At 42.9% G+C, this 20,931-nt stretch overlaps 1 protein-coding gene across 1 annotated transcript in view; it reads right to left on the bottom strand.

The window, feature by feature from the left end:
- The window catches only part of LOC132397637 (gamma-aminobutyric acid receptor subunit alpha-3-like), a 335,495-nt gene that overhangs the window by 204,752 nt on the left and 109,812 nt on the right, over positions 1-20,931 (bottom strand). Inside the window, exon 5 of the mRNA XM_059976409.1 lies at positions 12,473-12,693. Within this exon, the coding sequence (XP_059832392.1) occupies positions 12,473-12,693 (221 nt within the window). The remainder of the gene's footprint in view (positions 1-12,472; positions 12,694-20,931) is intronic.

Below are 20,931 nucleotides of genomic sequence, written 5' to 3'. Positions count from 1 at the left end.
TCCGAGTGGTAATGAAAGATGTACAGGGACCCCTTACAGAACAGTGCCGGAACTGCACTCTGAACTTGGGAATGCTCCGAGTGGTAATGAAAGATGTACAGGGACCCCTTACAGAACAGTGCCGGAATTGCACTCTGAACTTGGGAATGCTCCGAGTGGTAATGAAAGATGTACAGGGACCCCTTACAGAACAGTGCCGGAATTGCACTCTGAACTTGGGAATGCTCCGAGTGGTAATGAAAGATGTACAGGGACCCCTTACAGAACAGTGCCGGAATTGCACTCTGAACTTTCGAATGCTCCGAGTGGTAATGAAAGGTGTACAGGGACCCCTTACAGAACAGTGCCGGAATTGCACTCTGAACTTGGGAATGCTCCGAGTGGTAATGAAAGATGTACAGGGACCCCTTACAGAACAGTGCCGGAACTGCACTCTGAACTTGGGAATGCTCCGAGTGGTAATGAAAGATGTACAGGGACCCCTTACAGAACAGTGCCGGAATTGCACTCTGAACTTGGGAATGCTCCGAGTGGTAATGAAAGATGTACAGGGACCCCTTACAGAACAGTGCCGGACTGCACTCTGAACTTGGGAATGCTCCGAGTGGTAATGAAAGATGTACAGGGACCCCTTACAGAACAGTGCCGGAATTGCACTCTGAACTTGGGAATGCTCCGAGTGGTAATGAAAGATGTACAGGGACCCCTTACAGAACAGTGCCGGAATTGCACTCTGAACTTGGGAATGCTCCGAGTGGTAATGAAAGATGTACAGGGACCCCTTACAGAACAGTGCCGGAATTGCACTCTGAACTTGGGAATGCTCCGAGTGGTAATGAAAGATGTTCAGGGACCCCTTACAGAACAGTGCCGGAATTGCACTCTGAACTTGGGAATGCTCCGAGTGGTAATGAAAGATGTACAGGGACCCCTTACAGAACAGTGCCGGAATTGCACTCTGAACTTGGGAATGCTCCGAGTGGTAATGAAAGATGTACAGGGACCCCTTACAGAACAGTGCCGGAATTGCACTCTGAACTTGGGAATGCTCCGAGTGGTAATAGGGACACAGTCTCAGCAGACAGAGCAAAGGTGCTCGATAAGTGGTCCCCCAGTCTATGTGTTGTGTCACCGATGTAGAGGGAGCACCAAATACAATGGCCTATATCACAACACTGATCCCTGTGATGGTCAACTAACTGATTCCCACTCCCTGTCCCAGAGCTAATCTTATAAACATTCAAGTATACTCCCACAACTGTGTGGAGATACTAGACAGACTGCAGGTGTTGGAAATTTGAAGCAACAAACACAATGCCAGAGGAACTCAATGGGTCAGGCAGCATCTATGGAGGGAAATGTATAGCTGACATTTTGGGTTAAGATCCTTCATGAGGACTGGGGAGGTGGCCAGTATGAAAGGATGGTGGGGAGGGATGTTGGACGTTAGATCCATATGAGGGGTTAAGGTGAGCAGATCGGAGAGGGGAAGTGGAAGTGATTTAAGGTACTGAAAGTGTCAACAGGCTGAAGAAGATGGAATCTGATAGGAGAGAACCATGGGAAAAAAGGAAGGAGATGAGAAGAGGAAGCAAAACGAGAATTGCTTCTCTCCACCAATCTCCATCCAGGTCCTTATCCTTGCAATGATGCCATGTGTTACATCTATCCCTGCGCCTCCTCCCTCATGACCATTCAGGGCCTTAAACAGCCCTTCCAGGTGAGGCAGTCCTTCACATTTGAATCTATAGCTGTCAGTTACAGGACCTGGTGCTCCCAGTGCAGCCACTTCTACATCAGTGAGGCCCAGTGCAGCATCTTCACTCTTTCCAATGTAGCCACCATCTCCCAGTGGTCAGCCATTCCCATCTCCACACTGAACATGTCTGCTCACAGCTTTGCTTACTAGCAAATTGAGGCTCGGGGCAGATTAGAGGAACAACACCCCACTTTCCGCCTTGGTCGTCTCCAACTTGATGGTATGAGCACTGATATATCTAAGTTCAGGTAACCACTCCCTGCTGTGCCCCCTTTATTTCCTTTATCCCACCACTTCTTATTCTCCTCCATCATCTTCTGGAGGTGCCCATCCCTTCTCATCTGGTTTCCTTTATTCCCTGCTCTTCTACCCTCTCCAATCAGAGTTCATCCTTTTCAGCCCTTTGTCCCTTTCACCTATTATCTTCTAACATCATTCTTCCTCTTCCACTCCCTTCACCCTCAAGCCCTTGTCCCAACCCTTTTGTACTGGCTCGATCCCCTCTTTCTTTCCAGTCCTGATTGGAGGGTCTTGACCTGAAATGTTGACTGTCCGTAGAAGCTGCCTGACCCGCTGAATTCCTTCAGTACCTTGTGTTTGTAGTTCCACAATTCCGTGGGCTACGTTTCACATAACAACCTCTTCAGTTTAAAATGTTACCAAAAGGATTTTAGAAATCTGCATATAGCCTGTGTAAATCTTCCTATGTATTACACCAACATTTACTTTTCCTTAAAGCATTTTGTCTCCATTTAATCATATTTGATTTATTAAATGATTAGCTACCACATTGTTGATAATGTTTCCAACATTATCAGACTATTCAATCTGTACTTCAGGATCATAAGAGGAGAATAAAATGGGATTAACATAATAGTTTGGCTGGTGGTTGGCACTGTGCTGTGGGCAGTGTGGGAGAGGGAGACGCTGACAGGTTGAAGGAAGAGCAGACTATTGCTCTACAGTCCTATGTTTATTTCCCTTTCCTTACAGAACAAAGTTATTTTTATAGGAATCATTCCAGAATTTGGGAAGGTTTGGAATATCAATGCAAATGCATCCAATATGTTCATGACTGAGCTGTGAGACATCCATTCCAATGTGTTTGTCAGCTTTTTATCAGACCAGATGTACGTGGAGGATTTTGCAGAGACTGTATCAGTGGAACTGCTCCAGCGTTAGTGGCACCTCTCTCAGTGACATCTCTCCAGTGATAGTGACACCTCTCTAGAGACAACTCCAATGACAGATCTTTCTCCAGAGACTGTGATTCCTCTCCAGTAACAATTATCAATCTCCAAGACAATAACATCTCTCTAGTGACAGAGTCAGAGATATCGCCCCTATCCCTGCTCTGGGTAGTCAGGAGAGCAGAGCTGAGAGTGCAGGGTTCACTGGTGGAGCTCATGATCAGACAGCGCTGGCTCTTCCTTTTTAACCTCACTGACTTGTTGGGATGTTTTAATTCCTGGCAATGTTGACATTTATTCCCCATTTTTAGCAGCTCTAGGACTGATGTAAGAGCTGATCAGATTGGGGTAGGAAGGAAGACTTCCTTCCCAGAATATCAGCAGAGGCCCAGGTTGTTTTTCACATTGCTATGGTGGTTTAATGGGAATCGGGTCCAACCATTCATTTAAATTCCATACTAATTTGTTTCCTTGAATTTCTATTCCTCATCTACCATGGTGGGATTTGAACTCAAATCTTTGCACCTATGGTCCAGAGCTCTATCTCTTAATAGTGGACAGGATCAAAAGGGGAGAATAAAATGGGACTAACATAATCGGTTGGCTGGTGGTTGGCACTGTGCTGTGGGCAGTGTGGGAGAGGGAAAAGGTGACAGGTTGAAGGAAGAACAAAGCCTCGAAGATTGATTTGGGAATCACCCGGTGAAAATGCAGGTCCCTCTCCATGCCAACCAGGACTGTGCTATCTGGATCAGGCAACAGGGAGCTCTCTTTAAAAGTTCCTGCACAATAAGATGTGGAAGATCTGTCAGGTGAGAGGAGCAGGGGAAATGTGATTTTCGCTCAGTCCAGCAGTAACTGATTAACAGCATATGCATAAGCTGTCAACTTCTCAATTGTCCACAGCCTGATGTTAAAGATACTGCTCTGAGGAGTACAGGATGACTACCGTACCAGTGCAAGATGGTGTGATCAATAGTCACCATAAGTAGTGATTGAGCCTCTGCAACATGTTTACAGGACAGTTGTACTGCATGCCAAGTATCCAGGATCTCTGGAGTAGCTAAGTTTTGACACTAACTACGGCATCACTGTGACACACTTATCCTGTGAACAGCATGTTGATGGAACTTGTACCCCTGTAACCGGAAAGATGGGCTTTAACCCTGCAAAATAAAAACATCGGATTGGTTGGGAAGATGCAGGAGGTCCCAGATATAAAACACCCTTTGGACAGACAATGGTAGGTAGTTTAATGACCAAGTGTTGTGAGCCTCCTTCCTGTCACCCCGACATCTGCAGATGTCAGTCAATGCTGCACGTTTCCTGTTGTGGTGATGAAGCAGAGGAAATGGATGACTTACAGCATTTGCAGAAAGCAAACAGGCTGAATCCCCTCACTGCTAAACATTTGTCTTCTGCCCACCCCATTGTGGGCCAGCCTCAGGTCCATTACCCTCTGCAGTGGGAACTTCCTCTGATCATATCTTTGAGGGACACACTCGGCCCTGTCCCTCTATGGACTGGTGCTTGCGTTATGGACCCACTCCCCCTAAGAAATGGACTGAAACTAATACAAACAGCATACGATAACTCTGCGAGCCTGCCTCTCTTTGCTCTTCAAACCTGCTGCTCCCATTTTTCTCTTTGAGCCTTGATTATTCCACTCTCCAACTCTCCTGTATAATCCCTCAGGAAGGATTTCAGCCCCAGGAATTTGTCCTTCCCCATTCTCTTCATCCTTCCTCTCTCTCCTTTGTTCCATCCTCTGACTCCTTCCCCATCCTTCTCCTCCCTCTCATTGCTTGCTCTTTCCCCTCACCTTTCTTTTCTATCCCTCTCCCCTCCATCACTATCGCCACCCCTCACTCCCCCTCCACCTCCCTCTCAGAATGCACAAGAGTCTTGCATTACTTTGTTGTTTTGTATGTGCTATTTCTATGAATATTTTCATCTTTGTGAGCTTCACGTGAACAAGGAATTTTATTGCACCCTACTGTATTTGACAATAAAGTTATCTGTTCTCTTCCTCCCTGTCTATCTCTCCCACCCTCTTCCCTTCCTCCATTTCTCTCCCTGCTTTGCTGCCCTTCCATCTTACTCTTCCTCCCTACCTCCCTCTCTCCCTGCTTCACTCCTTCTCTGCTACCCCCTTCTCTCTCAGTTTTGACTGCCTTCCTATTGCATGTCTATTGCCACCACCTTCTTGTTACACCAGTGATCCCAACGTTCCTGTTTTCTGTTGCTCTCGTTGACTTTGTCATTTGTTCCTTCGGCACCCACTTTCTCTTTAGTCCCAGCGTTTAGCAGTTCTGCTGCCCGAGATGGTTTAAGTGAGTATCTCAGGGTGCTGGTACTTGGGAGATGGAGAAACAGCAGCAGCAAGGGTCAGGTTGAATATTCGGTGTACGATGGGCTGACCCAGAGCCGATACAACTACATCACCCATGTCTAAGCACGTGTCAAGTTCCTCCTTTGGAAAGGGGAGCCTGAAGAAACACGGGAGGGAGACTGGGTGATAAGGGATGAGCATCCAGACACAGCACAGAATCATGTCTGTGGAGCAAATCATTCCATTAATGAAGTCCTTTGGTCTGTCAGTAATACCAGGCAGCAGTAAACTCATCCAGTAATCTCTACATTGCCATCGATTATCACTTAGCACAGATTAAATTCAGCCGCTCATTGAAGATGCATGAGTCTGAAATTGACCTCCTCCTTCCAGGCTCCTCTCTTCTCTCCACCTCCCTCCGGTCCATTTTTTCAATCTCCGTCTGCATCCCTCTCTCATTTTCATTTGTTCTGCCTTCTTTTACTACACTCTCTCTTGTACTCTTTTGCTTTCTGAGATCTGATCCTAACAGCACCTTCCAGTTGTCAAAATTAAATTATTACTGAAGACATTATCATACTGTCAGCAAATTTTTCAGCCATGCAGTACTTGTAATAATTTAGATTAGTACAAGAAGTCTAGAGGTTCATTTGTACTTATGGGACGGATATCCTGAGAATGATCAGCAAATTTGAGATTACTATAGGTAACAGAGAGGTGGCAGAGGTAGGAGTATTAGATATATTTGAGGTAGAGTTATATAAATATTTGAAAGATCTTCTATCTCCTGGAAGAAAATATTTTACTATTCTGTGTTTTTTGCTTGTTTTCTTTGTTGCCATTTGTGTGATTTTTTTTGCACCCGGGGGCAGGGGGTTGCTGTTTGATGTTTTTTCTTTGAAGGGGTTGGTTCCATGGTTTTTTGTTTCGTGACCGTGGGGAAGACAAGTTTCAGGGTTATACAATGCATACATATTTCAATAACAATTGTACTTTGAACTTTGAGCTTCAAATCCCTGACAATCAGACTCTGGAATGGCTCTTCCCTACAACTGTCAGACTTCTGAAACAGTCACAGGTGAATACACTCAGTCTTTTTTTGCAGGGCTGGAGAATCAAGAGCTAGAGGGTGTAGGTTTAAGGTGAGAGGGGAAAGTTATAATTGCAACATGAAGAGCAACTTCTGTTTTTGTACAGAGGGTGGTAGGTATGTTGAGTGAGCTGCCAGAGACCTTAATACCATAGGTTATAGGAGCAGAATCAGGCCATTTGGCTCTTCAAGCCTGCTCCACTATTTCATCATGGCTGATCCAATTCCCTTCATTCCCTGACCAATCAAGAATCTATCAACCTCTGCCTTAAATATACATAAAGACAAGGCTTCCACAGCTGCCTGTGCAAAGAATTCTACAGATTCACCACACTCTGGCTAAAGAAATTCCTCATCTCAATTCTAAAAGGACGCCCCTCTATTCTGAAGTCGTGTCATGTGGTCTTAGACTCTCCCACCATAGGAAACATACTCTCATCTTCCACTCTGTCAAGGCCTTACACCATTTGATAGGTTTCAATGAGGCCACCCTTTGTTCTTTTGAATTCTAGTTAATACAAGCACAGAGCCATCTAACACTCTTCACATAATAAGCCATTCAATCCTGGAATAATTTCTGTTAACTTCTTTTGAACCCTCTCCAACTTCAGTACATCCCTTCTAAGATAAAGGGCCCAATTTTGCTCACAATACTCCAAGTGAGGCCTCACTAGTGCTTTATAAAGTTTCACATTACATCCTCGCTTTTATATTCTAGACCCCTTGAAATGAACGCTAACATTGCATTTGCCTTCCTTGCCACAGACTCAAGCTGCAAGTTAACCTTCTGGGAATTTTGCACGAGGAATTTCAAGTCCCGTTACACCTCAGTTTTTTCCCCTATCTTTTTCTCCATTTAGAAAATAGTCATCCCTGTTATTTCTTCTGCCAAAGTGCATGATCATACACTTCTTGACATTATATTCCATCTGCCATTTCTTTGCCAATTCTCCTAATCTGTCTCCAAGTCATTCTGTAGCCTCTGTACTTCCTCAAAACTAACTGCCATTTCACCTATCTTCATATTGTCCACAAAATTTGCCACATTTCATCATCCAAGTCATTGACATTTAACGTAAAAAGAATCAGTCCCAGCACAGATTCCTGCGGAACATCACTATTCACCAACAGCAATCCAGAAAAGGCTCCCTTTACTCCCGCTGTTCGACTCCAGCCACTCAGCCACTGCTTTATCCATGCTAGAATCTTTCCTGTAATACCATGTACTTGTACCACTTTGTTAAAGGCCTTCTGTAAATCCAAGTACACACCATCAACCGTTTCTCCTTTGTCTATCCTGCTTGTTATTTCTTCAAAGAATTCCAACAGATTTGTCAGGCAAGATTTTCCCTTGAGGAAACCATGCCTCCTACAGCCTATTTTATCATGTGCCTCCAAGTACCCTGAGACTTCATCCTTAATAATCAACTCCAACATCTTCCCAAACACGAAGGTCTGACTAACTGGCCTATAGTTTCCTTTCTTCTGCCTCTTTCCTTTCTTGAAGAATGGAGTGACATTTGCAATTTTCCAGTCTTCCAGAAACATTCCAGAATCTAGTGATTCTTGAAAGATCATTACTAATGCCTATATAATCTCTTCAGCCAACTTTTTCAGAATTCTGCAGTATACACCATCTGGTCCAAGTGACTTAGCTATCTTCAGGTCTTTCAGTTTCCCAAGAAAATTCTCTAGTTATGATAATTTTACAGACTTCATGACCCCGATACCTGGTGTATGGATAGGAAAGGCTTATGGATAGGGTAGGAACATCCTCCTTTACTCCCTGTATATCCATGACTGTATTGCCACATGCAGCTCCAATCTGCTGATTAAATTTGCCAATGACACTACATTGATTGGCCTTATCTCAAACAATAACAAGGTGGCCTACAGGGAAGAAGTCATCGCTCTGACACAGTCATATCAAGAAAACAAATTCTCCTTCAATGTCACAAAAAACAAAGGAGCTGGTTATGGATTACAGGAGGAATGGAGACAGACTAGACCCTATTGACATCAATGGATCTGGGGTTGAGAGCGTGAACAGCTTCAAGTTCCTCGGCATCCACATCACCGAGAACCTCACGTGGTCTGTACATTCTGACTGTGTGGTGAAAAAGGCACAACAGCTCCTCTTTCACCTCATACGGTTGAGGAAGTTTGCTATGGGGCCCCAGATCCTAAGAACTTTCTACAGGGGCGCAATTGAGAGCATCCTGAATGGCTGCATCACTGCCTGGTATGGGAACTGTACCTCCCTCAATCGCAGAGAGTGCTGCGAACAGCCCAGCACATCTGTAGTTGTGAACTTCCCATGATTCAAGACATATATGAAGACTGGTGTGTTAAAAGGGCCTGTAGGATCATTGGGGACACAAGTCACCCCAGCCACATTCTATCCCAGTTGTTACCATCCGGGAAATGGTACCGCAGCATAAAAGCCAGGACCAACCGTCTCCAGGACATCTTCATCCACCAGGCCATCAGACTGATTTAAGTGTACTCTGTATTACATTGACTGTTCTATTTATTATAAACCATTATAAATTACTATGATTGCACAAGGCATATCTAGATAGAGATGTAACATAAAGATCTTTACTCCTCACGTATGTGAAGGATGGAAGAAATAAAGACAATTCAAATTCAGGTGTATGGATAGGAAAGGTGCTTCGACAGGAAAGATGTATGGATAGGAAAGGTGTATGGATAGGGAAGGTGTATGGATAGGAAAAGTGTATGGATAGGAAAGGTGTATGGATAGGGAAGGTGTATGATGGGGAAGGTGTATGGATAGGGAAGGTGTTTTGACAGGAAAGATGTATGGATAGGGAAGGTGTATGATGGGGAAGGTGTATGGATAGGGAAGGTGTTTTGACAGGAAAGATGTATGGATAGGGAAGGTGTATGGATAGGGAAGGTGTTTTGACAGGAAAGATGTATGGATAGGAAAGGTGTATGGATAGGGAAGGTGTACAGATAGGGAAGGTGTTTTGACAGGAAAGATGTATGGATAGGAAAGGTGTATGGATAGGGAAGGTGAATGGATAGGGAAGGTGTATGGATAGGAAAGGTTTACAAGGTTAGGAGCCAAATGCTGGCAAATGGGCATCTTGGTGATCATGGACGCAATGAACTGAAGGGCTTGTTTCTATGCTGTCTGACTCTATGAATTTATCCCCTCCCTAGTTATACCTCTTCCACTATTGCCACCTCAGCATTTATAATTGCATTTCTTCAGTATGTTCCATAATATTCAGAATCAGATTTAATGTCACCAGCATATGTCATGAAATTTGTTAACTTTGCAGCAAAAGTACAATGAATTATGTGATAAATTAATATAGGGAAAAAACTGAATTACATTAAGTATATATGTCTATTAAATAGTTAAGTTAAAATAAGTAGTGCAAAAAAAAATAGTGAAGTAATGTTCATGGGTTCGATGTCCATGTAGGAATCAGATGGCAGAGGGGAGGAAGTTGATGCTGAGTAGCTGAGTGTATGCCTTCGGGCTTCTGTCCCTCCTTCCTGATGACAACCATGAGAAGAGGGCGTACTCTGGGTGGTGGGGGTCTTTAATGCTCCATCATTACTTTGCACCATCCTGTTGTTTTCTGCTCATCACATTATACAGTAATATATTGTGTCTATTACTTATGGATGGATATTCATTCCATCCATGTCTATATTATAGCAAACTAATCTGAATCTCAGCTGAGGGTAATGGGAAACTGGTACAGTCCAGCATAGATTAGGCATGATGGGATAGGCTTGAGGGGCCAAGTGGCCTCAACTCCCCTGGTAAAGAAGGGAAACAGGGAATTTGATTGCATGGAATGCGGAGATGGAGAGGGTGTGCATAACAAAGGGATGGGGTGGATCGCTTCTGCAGGATGATGGGAATTATACAGTCAGCTCAATCATTAAATGACAGAGCAGACTTCTAATTTGCCCATTGGCATTCTTGCATATAATCATTGTGTGCATTAGCAGGCATAATCATGTGCACAGACACACAAACATAAATGCAAAACTTGGATTTCTGCATTCAATGTTGTGCAATGCCCGAGAGATTTTGTAACAACTTTGTGTAAATAATTGTCATGTTGGAGAAGAGCAAGTGAGGACAAATAACCACAAAGCTTGGTGTGAGTGGGCAGGGCGTCAGAGAAATGAAGGTCGAAGATCCAGAATTCAGCAGCTGCAGGACAAGAACGTTCCGTGGTCAGCGTGACCACCATGATCCTGACCGTGGCCTGACTTTTCCCTGATAAGGTTTTCATTTAAAATACGAGGCTAGCTGCAGAAAGCAAGAAGTGCCCATGAGTAGAGGCACAGGCAATAAACTTACATCAGTTCAAACACCATCTCATGAGACTTGCACTGAGGCACACAACTCGTTTGAAAATAGTTCTCTTTGTATTCAGAACCAAAACCAAGAACTGCAATTCAACTGAAAAAGTCAGAATCTTCAAGTGAAAGAGTTATGCAGCAGGTTTTTCAGCCCATCATTTCCATGCCGACTGAGATACCTGCCAGAGTTAGTCCAATTTGCCCACATTTGACTCAATCCCTCTAAATCCGTCCAAGCCATGTTTCTGCCCAAGCGTTTCAGTGAATATTGTTTTTGCACCCGCTTCTGCCACCACTTTCTTGTTCCATGTACTCATGTGAAATCTTTCCCCTCAGGTCCCTTTTAAATCTTTCCCGCTCACCTCGAACCTATACATTCTAGTTGTGGACTCCCCTTACCCTGGAGAAAAAAGGCCATCCACCTTATCTATATCCCTCATGATTTGATATATGTAGCCCTATAAGGTCAGCCAGCTTTTAAAAAGGAGAATCTAATTTACAAGCTTAACTGAAGTAAACGGGTGATGAATCATCTGGATTCTGTTCAAAGTAGAATGGCTTACTGATAACATTTTGAAGAAAAGCTCCTGACCAGCTCCATTCTGGCCCAGGCACAACTCCACTCCCCCATTGACATAGTCTATTCTGAAGTGATTAGACAGCACACTAGTAATTGAATTGAAGTATTCACTGTCCAGAAAAGGTGGAATGGACGTTAGATTCTGCCATCCACGGTTGTGCCCGTACCCTAACCACCCATAACACTATAATAAACAAATCCAAACTGGAGACACTAGAGCCTGCAGATTCTGGGTTATGGAGCAAGGGATTCAGCAGGAGGGAAATAGGCCCAGATGAAAAGTCTCAACCTAATACATCATCTACCCATTTCCTTCCAGGATATGGCTTGAACACTAAGTTTCTCCAGTATTTTGCATTTTACTCCATATCCAAATTGGTCAGTGCTAAGAATTACTAATGATTATTAGCATGATTGCAAAGAAAGCATGAGAGCCCCTCTACTTCCCCTGGTGTCTGTGGAGAATGGCCATGCTATCAAAAACCTTGGCAAACCTCTATAGACGTGTAGTGGAGAGTGTGCTGACTGGCTGCATTATAGCCTGGGGTGGGAACACCAATGCCTTCCAATGCGGAAAATCCTACAAGAGGTAGTGGATTTGGTCTAGTATGTCATGGGTAAAACCCTGCCAACCATAGAACACATTCATATGAAATGTTACCATAGAAAAGCAGCATCCATCATCAGAGATCCTCACCACCCAGGCCATGCTCTTTTCTCGCTGCTGCCATCATGTAGAAGGTACCGGTGTCTTAGGGCTCACACCACCAGGTTCAAGAACAGTTACTACCCCTCAACCTTGAACTACACTCATTCTACTTCTGGTGTTCCAACAACCAATGGTCTCACTTTAAGGACCCTTTACCTTGTTATTTCATACTCATTATTTATGGCTATTTGCTTATATTTGCATTTGCACAGTTTGTTGTTCGTTGATCCTGTTTACAGTTACTATTCTAAGATTTGTTAAGTATTCTGGCAGGTAATCTTAGGATTGCATGTGGTGACATGTATGTACTCTGTTAATAAATTTTATTTGAAATTTACTTGGATTTTTATTAGCAAGTGGTGCATTCCGCTTGGTGATGTAAACAGGTTTTGATATAGACTTTGGATAAGTTGAACGAAGAGCAGCTGAGCTCTGAACTGAGTGATTTCTTACCGCATGGTGTAGAGCAAGGTACCATTGTCCACCAGCCTCAACAGCTTGTTTGGAGTGGTCATGTTATGTGCCACTGACTTCTTCCCATTGTGAAAGAAGGTGTCTGGAGTCCAGATCTTGCTAGCCAGGAGGTTGTTCAGTGGCAAAATGCGCATAGGCCCTTTAAATTTGAGCCGTTCATCTCTCCAGCTCTGACGGAAAAACACATCGACGGTATACTCCTGCGGTCAGGAGACATAAAGGGAAAAGTAAAGTCGTTAGGAACACAAATCACTTTCTTAGCATGTCTCCAGCCTGCCCTTCCTCTTCCCATTCACATTGTTGGCAACTAATTACAACACTGGCTTCACTACCCTATCAGATTTTCCCTCACACTCTGTCACTTCTAAGAAGATTACCCAAGTTTGTCTGAACTTTCCTTATTAGCTACCTCCACTGATCCGGACAGCATCCGGATAAACAGCATCTGCACACTGTGCAAACCCTCCACATCCTTCCTGTAAATTGGGAAACCAGAACTGAATGCAAAACTCCAGGTGTGGCTTAAGCAGACGTTTACAAAGCTGCAATGTAATATCCTGACACTTGAACTTAATTTCTCAATTAAAAGGTAAGCATTCCATTTGTACTCTTTACCACATTCTCAGCCTGTGCAGCCACTTTCAGGAAGCTGTGGACTTGGACCCCGATCTGTCTGTCCATCAACAGTGTACTGTACCTTTAATATCCCAAAGTGCAACAATACACATCTGGCCAGTTTAATGTGCATCTGTCATTTTCCCACATTTACCTTCAGCTGATTTATGTCCTGCTGTATCATTTGCCAGACTTCTGTTCTATTCACGACATCACCAACCTTCAGCTCGTCTACATACTAACCCACTAACCACCCCATCTATGTTTCAATCCAGGTCATTTATACGTATCACAAATGACAAAGGTTCCAGTGTGGATCCCCATTGATCATTACCCTCTGTCTTCTATGGACAAGCTAATTCTGAATCCAAATGGCCAATTCGCTGAAGATCCCATGCATCTTGATCTTCTGGATGAGCCTTTTATGATAAACTTTGTCGAATGCCTTACTAAAATCTGCAACCACAGCTCTACCTACATTAGGCACCTTTATCACCTCCTCATAAAACTGAGTCAGTAAGACATGGCTTGCCCTGCACAAAGCCAAGCTGATTGTCTATTACTAAGCCATCATTTTTCAAAATACTCATAAATCCTGTCCCTAAGAATTCTCTCCAGTAACTTCCCTGCCACTGATGTGAGATCTACCGGTCTATAGTTTCCAGGGTTATCTCCTGAATAATGGAATAACCTCACCTGTGGCTAGAGAGGATATGAAAAATTTGGTGAAGGCTCCAGCAAGTTCATCCCTTTCCTCTCTCAGTATCCCGAAGTATATCACATCAGGTCCTGGGGCTTCTACCTTAATGCCTTGCAGGTACCCAACACTACCTCCTCTTAATTTCAAAACATTGTAGCAACTCAACACATACCACATTGATTCCCCCTGTTGTGTGTGCTTCTCCTTGGTGAATACTAGTGTAAAGTACTCTTTGAGGACCTTACCCATATCCTCCACCTCCAAGCACATGTTCCCTCCTTTATCTTTGAGTGATCCTGCCCACTCCCTAGTTATCCTATTGTTCTTGATATATGTGTAAAATGGTTTGGGATTCCCTTTAAACCTAATTGCCAAGGATTTTTCCTGGCTCCTCCCGGTTTTTCTAATTCCCTGTGGTGTTTGTTTCTGGCTTCTTTATAATCCTCAAGTGCTCTGTTTTTGACTTTAGCTTCCTAAATCTTATCCACATTTTCTTTTTCTTCTTGACTAAATTCACCACATCTCTTGACATCCAAAATACCTTTACCTTGCCACCCTTGTTCTTCCTTCTTACTGGAACATATACCCTGTGCAGATGGTCTTTAAACACCATCCACATCAAATGTGGACTTGCCAAAATAAGTATTTCCAATTAACTCACCCTTGTTTCTAAGACTTTCGTAATTTATCTTGCTCCAATTTAATGCTTTCCTGTAAGGACAATACTTATCTTAATCTATAGCTATCTTAAAACTTTAGTATTGATCACTGTTCCTAACTGTTCTTCCAAGGAAGTGTCAGTCACTTGGCTAAGCTCATTACCTATCATCAGGTCCAGTTGGACTCTCTTCTTAATGGACTATCTACATCATGATTGAAGGAAATTTCCTGGATGCACAAAGCAAATTCTGTCCCATCTAAACTCTTTGCACTAAGAAGGTCCCAGTCTAATTTAGGGAAGTCTACGTGACAGTTTATAACAACCGTTGTTTTTGCACTTTTCTTTAATGTGCCTGTATATTTTATTCTCAATATCTCCATGGTTATTGGTGTGACTGGTGAATAATCTCATCAGAGTGATTGTACCTTTTTTATTTTTGAGTTCTACGCATATATACTCAGTGAATGAGACCTCCTTTATGTCCTGTGCAGCTGTGATATTGTTTCTGATTAATAATGCAATTACATTACAATCTATCCAACTTTTACCTCTCTCTATCTTTTCTAAAACATCAGACTCCTGTAACATTGAGCATCCATTCCTGTCCCTCTCACAAGAAAAGTCTCTATTATGGCTAAAGCATCATTTTTCTGTGTACTTATTTATGCTCTAGCTCTATCTGCTGAACTCATCATGTTCCTAGCATGAAAACCACACAGATGTTGAGGCTAGCAAGGACCAGCCAAGATCATAGAAAATGGTGGGGCAGGTTTGAGTGAGCTGGTGGCCTACTCCTGCTCCTATATTTTATGTTCTTCTGGTATGAGGAGGCGACTGCACAGGATGGAAGTAAGCGCAGAGAGTTGTAAAGTTAGTCGGCTCCATTATGGGTACTAGTCTCTGGAGAATCCAAGTCACTTTCAAAGAGCGGTGCCTCAGAAAGGAGGTGTCCAATATTAAGGACCCCCTTCACCCAGGATGTGCCCTCTTCTCATTGCTACCATTAGGAAGGAGGTATAGAATTCTGAAGGCACACACTGAATGATTCAGAAACAGCTTCTTCCCCTCTGCCATCTGCTATCTGAATGGATATTGAACCCATGAACACTACCTCACTACTTTTATAAATTTCCAGTTTTTAGCACTACTTATTTAACTATTTATTCTTCCTGTAATTCAGTTTTCTTTTTCTATTACCATATACGGCAGTGTACTGACACCGCCAAGTCAACAAATTTCATGACATATGCTAATAATATTAAACCTGATTCTGATTCTGTCACAATATCTGAACTAAAGATAGAAAATAAAATATTTGAACAAAATCTGAGTTCTGACAGTAAATATGGTCATCTAGAAATTAACTCCATCCTGTAAGCTGTAAGCATTAGTTCCGGACATGTATTTTATTCATTTTGAAATATAACACTGGTTGGATTGAACTTCTCCATTGAGCTTGGTCAAGGTCAGTGCTGATTTCATGGTGTAATGATGAAGAACTTCAGCTAGAGTGTAAGATCTGCTGGGGTTAGTTCCCATGAATCAGGGAAGATCATTGTTGTGTATTTAATATTTCAGCTATGTTTGAGAAATATTGTATATAGCTATATGTTTGACTAAACATTTATATTCATTTAAATAATCCATTACAGGTTAGATGTTTCAATATGTGAATAGCACGTCATCTGGCTACCATGTAATACGTGCGTGACACACAAAGAAAAAAGGTATGCGACTGACTTTCTTGTTTTCTTTAACACTAGTTTAACATTTTGAAGTTACAAAACATAACAGTGATGGGGTGATGTAGAAGTGTACAATGTCAGAGAGAATGGTAGCTGTTCCATTTCAGCAGAGAATTTAAGGTTCAGGAACACAGATTTCAAATGAGGCCAGAAAGCAGAGTGAGATGTGAAGAGAAAACTTTTCCTGAGTGAGATTGGTGGTGATTCTAAATAAAATCAGCAGGAATCTGAAGGGCCACATCACCGCTCGTTCATTAAATGCTCACACTGATTTTTCAGTGCTGGAGAGTCTGTAAGTGGTTCAGTAATCCTTTGAGCAGATGCGATTTGCAGGCTTGTGAAACGTGTATAAACATAAAGTTACACAGGACTAACTCCACCTCCCTTCTCAGTCACCGTCCAGCTCCCCCTTTATCACTAAGCCCATCCCCTCTTCTGGACCCTCTGGAGCTGAGCCAGTCTGATCCCAGGTGAGTTTCAGACCCTTTGTCACCTAACCTGCCTGCTCACTCCAGGCGAAACTATAGCTGTGAAGGTGATCGCCCGGTCAGAACTCTCCCTGGGTATGCAGATCCACTGAGTTAATGCCCTGTTTGATCGCACCCCCAGCTATTGATATAGTCCCCTGCACCCCTACAAGCCTAAGATGTCTGACTGTCCCATAACTGACCCCTGAAACATCCCCAGGCTTAGGTGCCCACCACTGACAGCTGTGTGATGTCTCAGTCTGAATCAACTGCCCTCTCCTGATCTTTTATGCTTTAAGAAATTTGACTCACACTTGCATCTTTCACCAAGGTTTTCACAGTTGCCCTGATACTTCTTTAAGAATTTTATGATGAAAATTTCTTTTGACACTGCTAGTGCAACAGCAGGAGTTCCTTATGCTATGTTTATGGCATTATTGTAATTCCAGCTCTTTAGTGTGATTCTTTGACTTCTCTGCTTTGCTAACACTGACGGATACAAATGAAGAGGCTGATCTGATGTCAGCTGTGTGCAGATCTGACCACATTTTTTTGTTCCACCTACCAAAGATTTTTCTGACCTCACTCCAGGTCTGTGGCTACAACCACCCTGACAGAAGAGGTTTTATGAAGGAGTTGTCATAGAAACCCCAAATGACTGAGATAGTGATGTGGTAAATGAGAAGAGACGTGAAGGGTTGCTATGACAGCACAACTTCAGTGTGTGGGGAGGGCCTTCAGGGCTTATCAATGAGAAAAATACAACTAGAAATATTTCAGTGTTGCAGGAAGATATGAAGATCTCTGATCCAGCTGCACTGACAAAACTGTTTACTTCATTTCCGCATCATACGAGAGCTGACCTAAGTACACCAGAGCCGCAGCATCACAAAACTTGGAGAGAACAGAACCAGGATTAGGCCACCTGCTCCATCAGTATGATCAGGGCTGATTATGCTAGCCTCAACTCCTCTTCTGTGTCTTTTCCTCATCGCATACCACACTACGATCTTCCATATGTTTCTCTCTCTTGACCTGGCCTCCACCACCCTCAGGGGCAGAGAACTCCAGAGATTCTCCTCCCTTGGAAAGAAGAAATGTTCACATATTTCAGTTTCAAATGATTGGCCCCCTATTCTGTAACTGTGTCTCCTTGTTGGGGATCTCCCACCAATGGAAAAGTGTCAATGCCTATCCTGTTGAGTCCTCGTGAGGTTACTGGTGCATTATTTCTGTTACATGTACCAAGATGCAGTGCAAAGCTTTTGATTTACATGACATCCAGACAGATCATAACAAACTGTGAGGCATCTAGATAGGGTGCTTTCTGTTATGCTTCAAGTAAAAAATCAGCAATTAAAGTAAATTGACTGTTTCTTACATCCTTCACATACATGTGGAGTAAAAATATTTACGTTACATTTCCGTCTATATGTGCAACGTGCGATCGTAGTAATTTATAATAATTTAGAATAAATAGAACAGTCAATGTAACATAGAAATATGCTCAGATCAGTGTGAGTTCATCAGTCTGACGGCCTGGTGGAAGAAGCTGTCCCAGAGCCTGTTGGTCCTGGCTTTTATGCTGTGGTATCATTTCCCGGATGTTAGCAGCTGGAATAGATTGTGGTTGGGGTGACTCGGGTCCTCAACGATCTTACGGGCCCTTTTTTCACACCTGTCTTTGTAAATGTCCTGAATCATGGGCAGTTCACAACTACAGATGCGCTGGGCTGTCCGTATCACTCTCTGAAGAGTCCTGCAATTAAGGGAGGTACAGTTCCCATACCAGGCAGTGATGCGGCCAGTCAGGATGCTCTCAATTGTGCCCCTGTAGAAAGTTCTTAGGATTTTGGGGCCCATAGCAAACTTCCTCAACCTCCGAAGTGAAAGAGACGCTGTTGTGCCTTTTTCACCACACAGCTGGTGTGTACAGACCACGTGAGGTTCTCGGTGAAGTGGATGTCGAGGAACTTAAAGCTGTTTACCCTCTCAACCCCAGATCCACTGATGTCAATAAGGGTTAGCCGGTCTCCATTCCTCCTGTAATCCACAACCAGCTCCTTTGTTTTTGCGACATTGAGAGAGAGGTTGTTTTCTTGACACCACTGTGTCAGAGAGATGACTTCATCCCTGTAGGCCACATTGTTATTGTTTGAGATAAGGCCAATCAATGTAGGGTTGTTGGCAAATTTAATAAGCAGATTGGAGCTGTGGGTGGCACTGTTCCTCACCTGGTCAACAGAGACATATCTCTGTTTAAATAGCAGCCCCTCAGTCCCCTCACCTCCAGGAAATACGGACCCAAACAGTCTAGTCTGCCCTGGTGGCAATCCTGTATTCCAGAAGTATGTGCATGTCCTGGGCTCTTGCTCCATTTCTCTATTCTGTGTCCACGTCCCATGTCCCTGCACTTCATTTTCAATCTCTGTGTCTGTTCCATGACAGTGTGGTGTGACCCCGTTCCACATCACTGTTCCTTGCTCAATTGTGATAAATTTGATGGTTACATTTCTTCCTCCATCCCCCCAACTAAAAATAAGAAACCCGGAATAATTTTCCCAATGGCAATTACTGTGTGTTGATCAATTGTAATGCATGGGTGATGGAGGTACAACCTCTCGTGTACTTCCAATACCCCAAGTAGCAACTCACTAGGCTCTCTTTCAGCCAGTGTCCCTCACCTGGTCAACAATGGCTTTTCTATAGCATTCAATAATCTGTCCATTCCCCCTACTGCAATAAACCAATTTATTTTATCATTCTGTGTCACATTGAGTGATGTGAACTCTGCTCCTAATATTTAAACTATCAGTTTTAATTTAGTTTATACCTGATGTCTCGGCACCTGCATTCTCAATTTATTAGTTATTGATTCCCTGTCCGGAAAGGATCTTCTGGTGAGATCTTAATCAGATCCATTTTCTGAATCTGTGCCCTGGTGCTAATGTGACAATCCGGCTTTACAACATTTGAGATTAACCCCATCCAGCCCCTGGATGCTTCCTTTGAATGAAGAACAATCAAACTGCATCTGCAGAGGAAGTTTGGATGACGGTACAGTATTTACAAATGATTATGCAGCAAGCAGTATTGACAGGAATGTAACATTGTTCTGCCAGTTTCCTGTATGGTAATTATAATGAACAATGCATAATTTAGTCTTCATTTCTAAATATTCAATAACCTGCACCACAAATGTGGGTGATGAAATGCACAGAGCTGGATGATGGGCCGTGGTGATGTGATTGTAAAAGTAATTCGTATTCATTTGACACGGTTCATAAAACACACTCATTAGTCTCTTAGCTCAGCCACACTTCAGCACCAGATGCAGTCTGCTTTTTTCTCATTCAGATGTATGTGAGTTTCACTAAACCTTGTGTGGCATCTTGTAAGAAAGTCTTTTTAGAGCCATAAAAGTCAATACATAATTTGAACCCTAATTTTTTGCAGAATCTAAACATTAACATCCGATTATTCATGCTCACTGTTACCTTTCAAGCTAAATCTATTTAAAAAAATACTCCACATTTCTACTTTTTCTACTAAAGTGGATGACTTCAGATCTTTAAACCTCAAATTTCAAAGTAACTTTATTATCAAAGTACATATACAGCACCACATGCCACCCTGAGGTCTATGTTCTTGCAGGCATTCACAGTAGAATAATGCATTGCAACAGAATCAGTGAAAAGCTACACAGGAAGACTGACAATCAATGTGCAAAAGAAGACAAACTGCAAATATAGAGAAAAGCAAATAAAATAAGTGAACCAATTAATAAACAAAGAAACAAACAAACAAACAAATAAATAAATCAAAACTGAGAACATGAGCTGGAGAGTCCTTGAAAGTGAGTCCATTGGTGGTGGAATCAGTTCAGTGTTGAGGTCCTTACGAAGTTATCCACACTGATTCAGGAGCATGATGCCTGAAGGGTAATAACTGTGCCTGAACATGCCATGCGTTCTGAGGCTCCTATACTTCCTTCCTAATGCCAGCAGCAAGACGAGAGCATGGTGAGGCCCCTTGGTGATAGATGTTGCTTTCTTGTGGCAGCACACTTTACACATTATGTTCGATCTACCATGACATTGCCCATACACTTAACCTGTCCATATCTCCCCCTCAACACCCTTCTCAATCCCAACCACAGTATATACGGTAAACACAGGATACTGGTCAACTGCTGTTCACAACCTTCCATATTCGGTATGTAAGTAATCTGTTTATTCACACTCCCTATC

Source organism: Hypanus sabinus, chromosome 8, assembly GCF_030144855.1.
Source record: "Hypanus sabinus isolate sHypSab1 chromosome 8, sHypSab1.hap1, whole genome shotgun sequence".
In the NCBI taxonomy this organism is placed as follows: domain Eukaryota; kingdom Metazoa; phylum Chordata; class Chondrichthyes; order Myliobatiformes; family Dasyatidae; genus Hypanus; species Hypanus sabinus.
The sequence above is the reverse complement of the archived record's forward strand: the minus strand, read 5'-3'. Positions and strand labels throughout refer to the sequence as shown.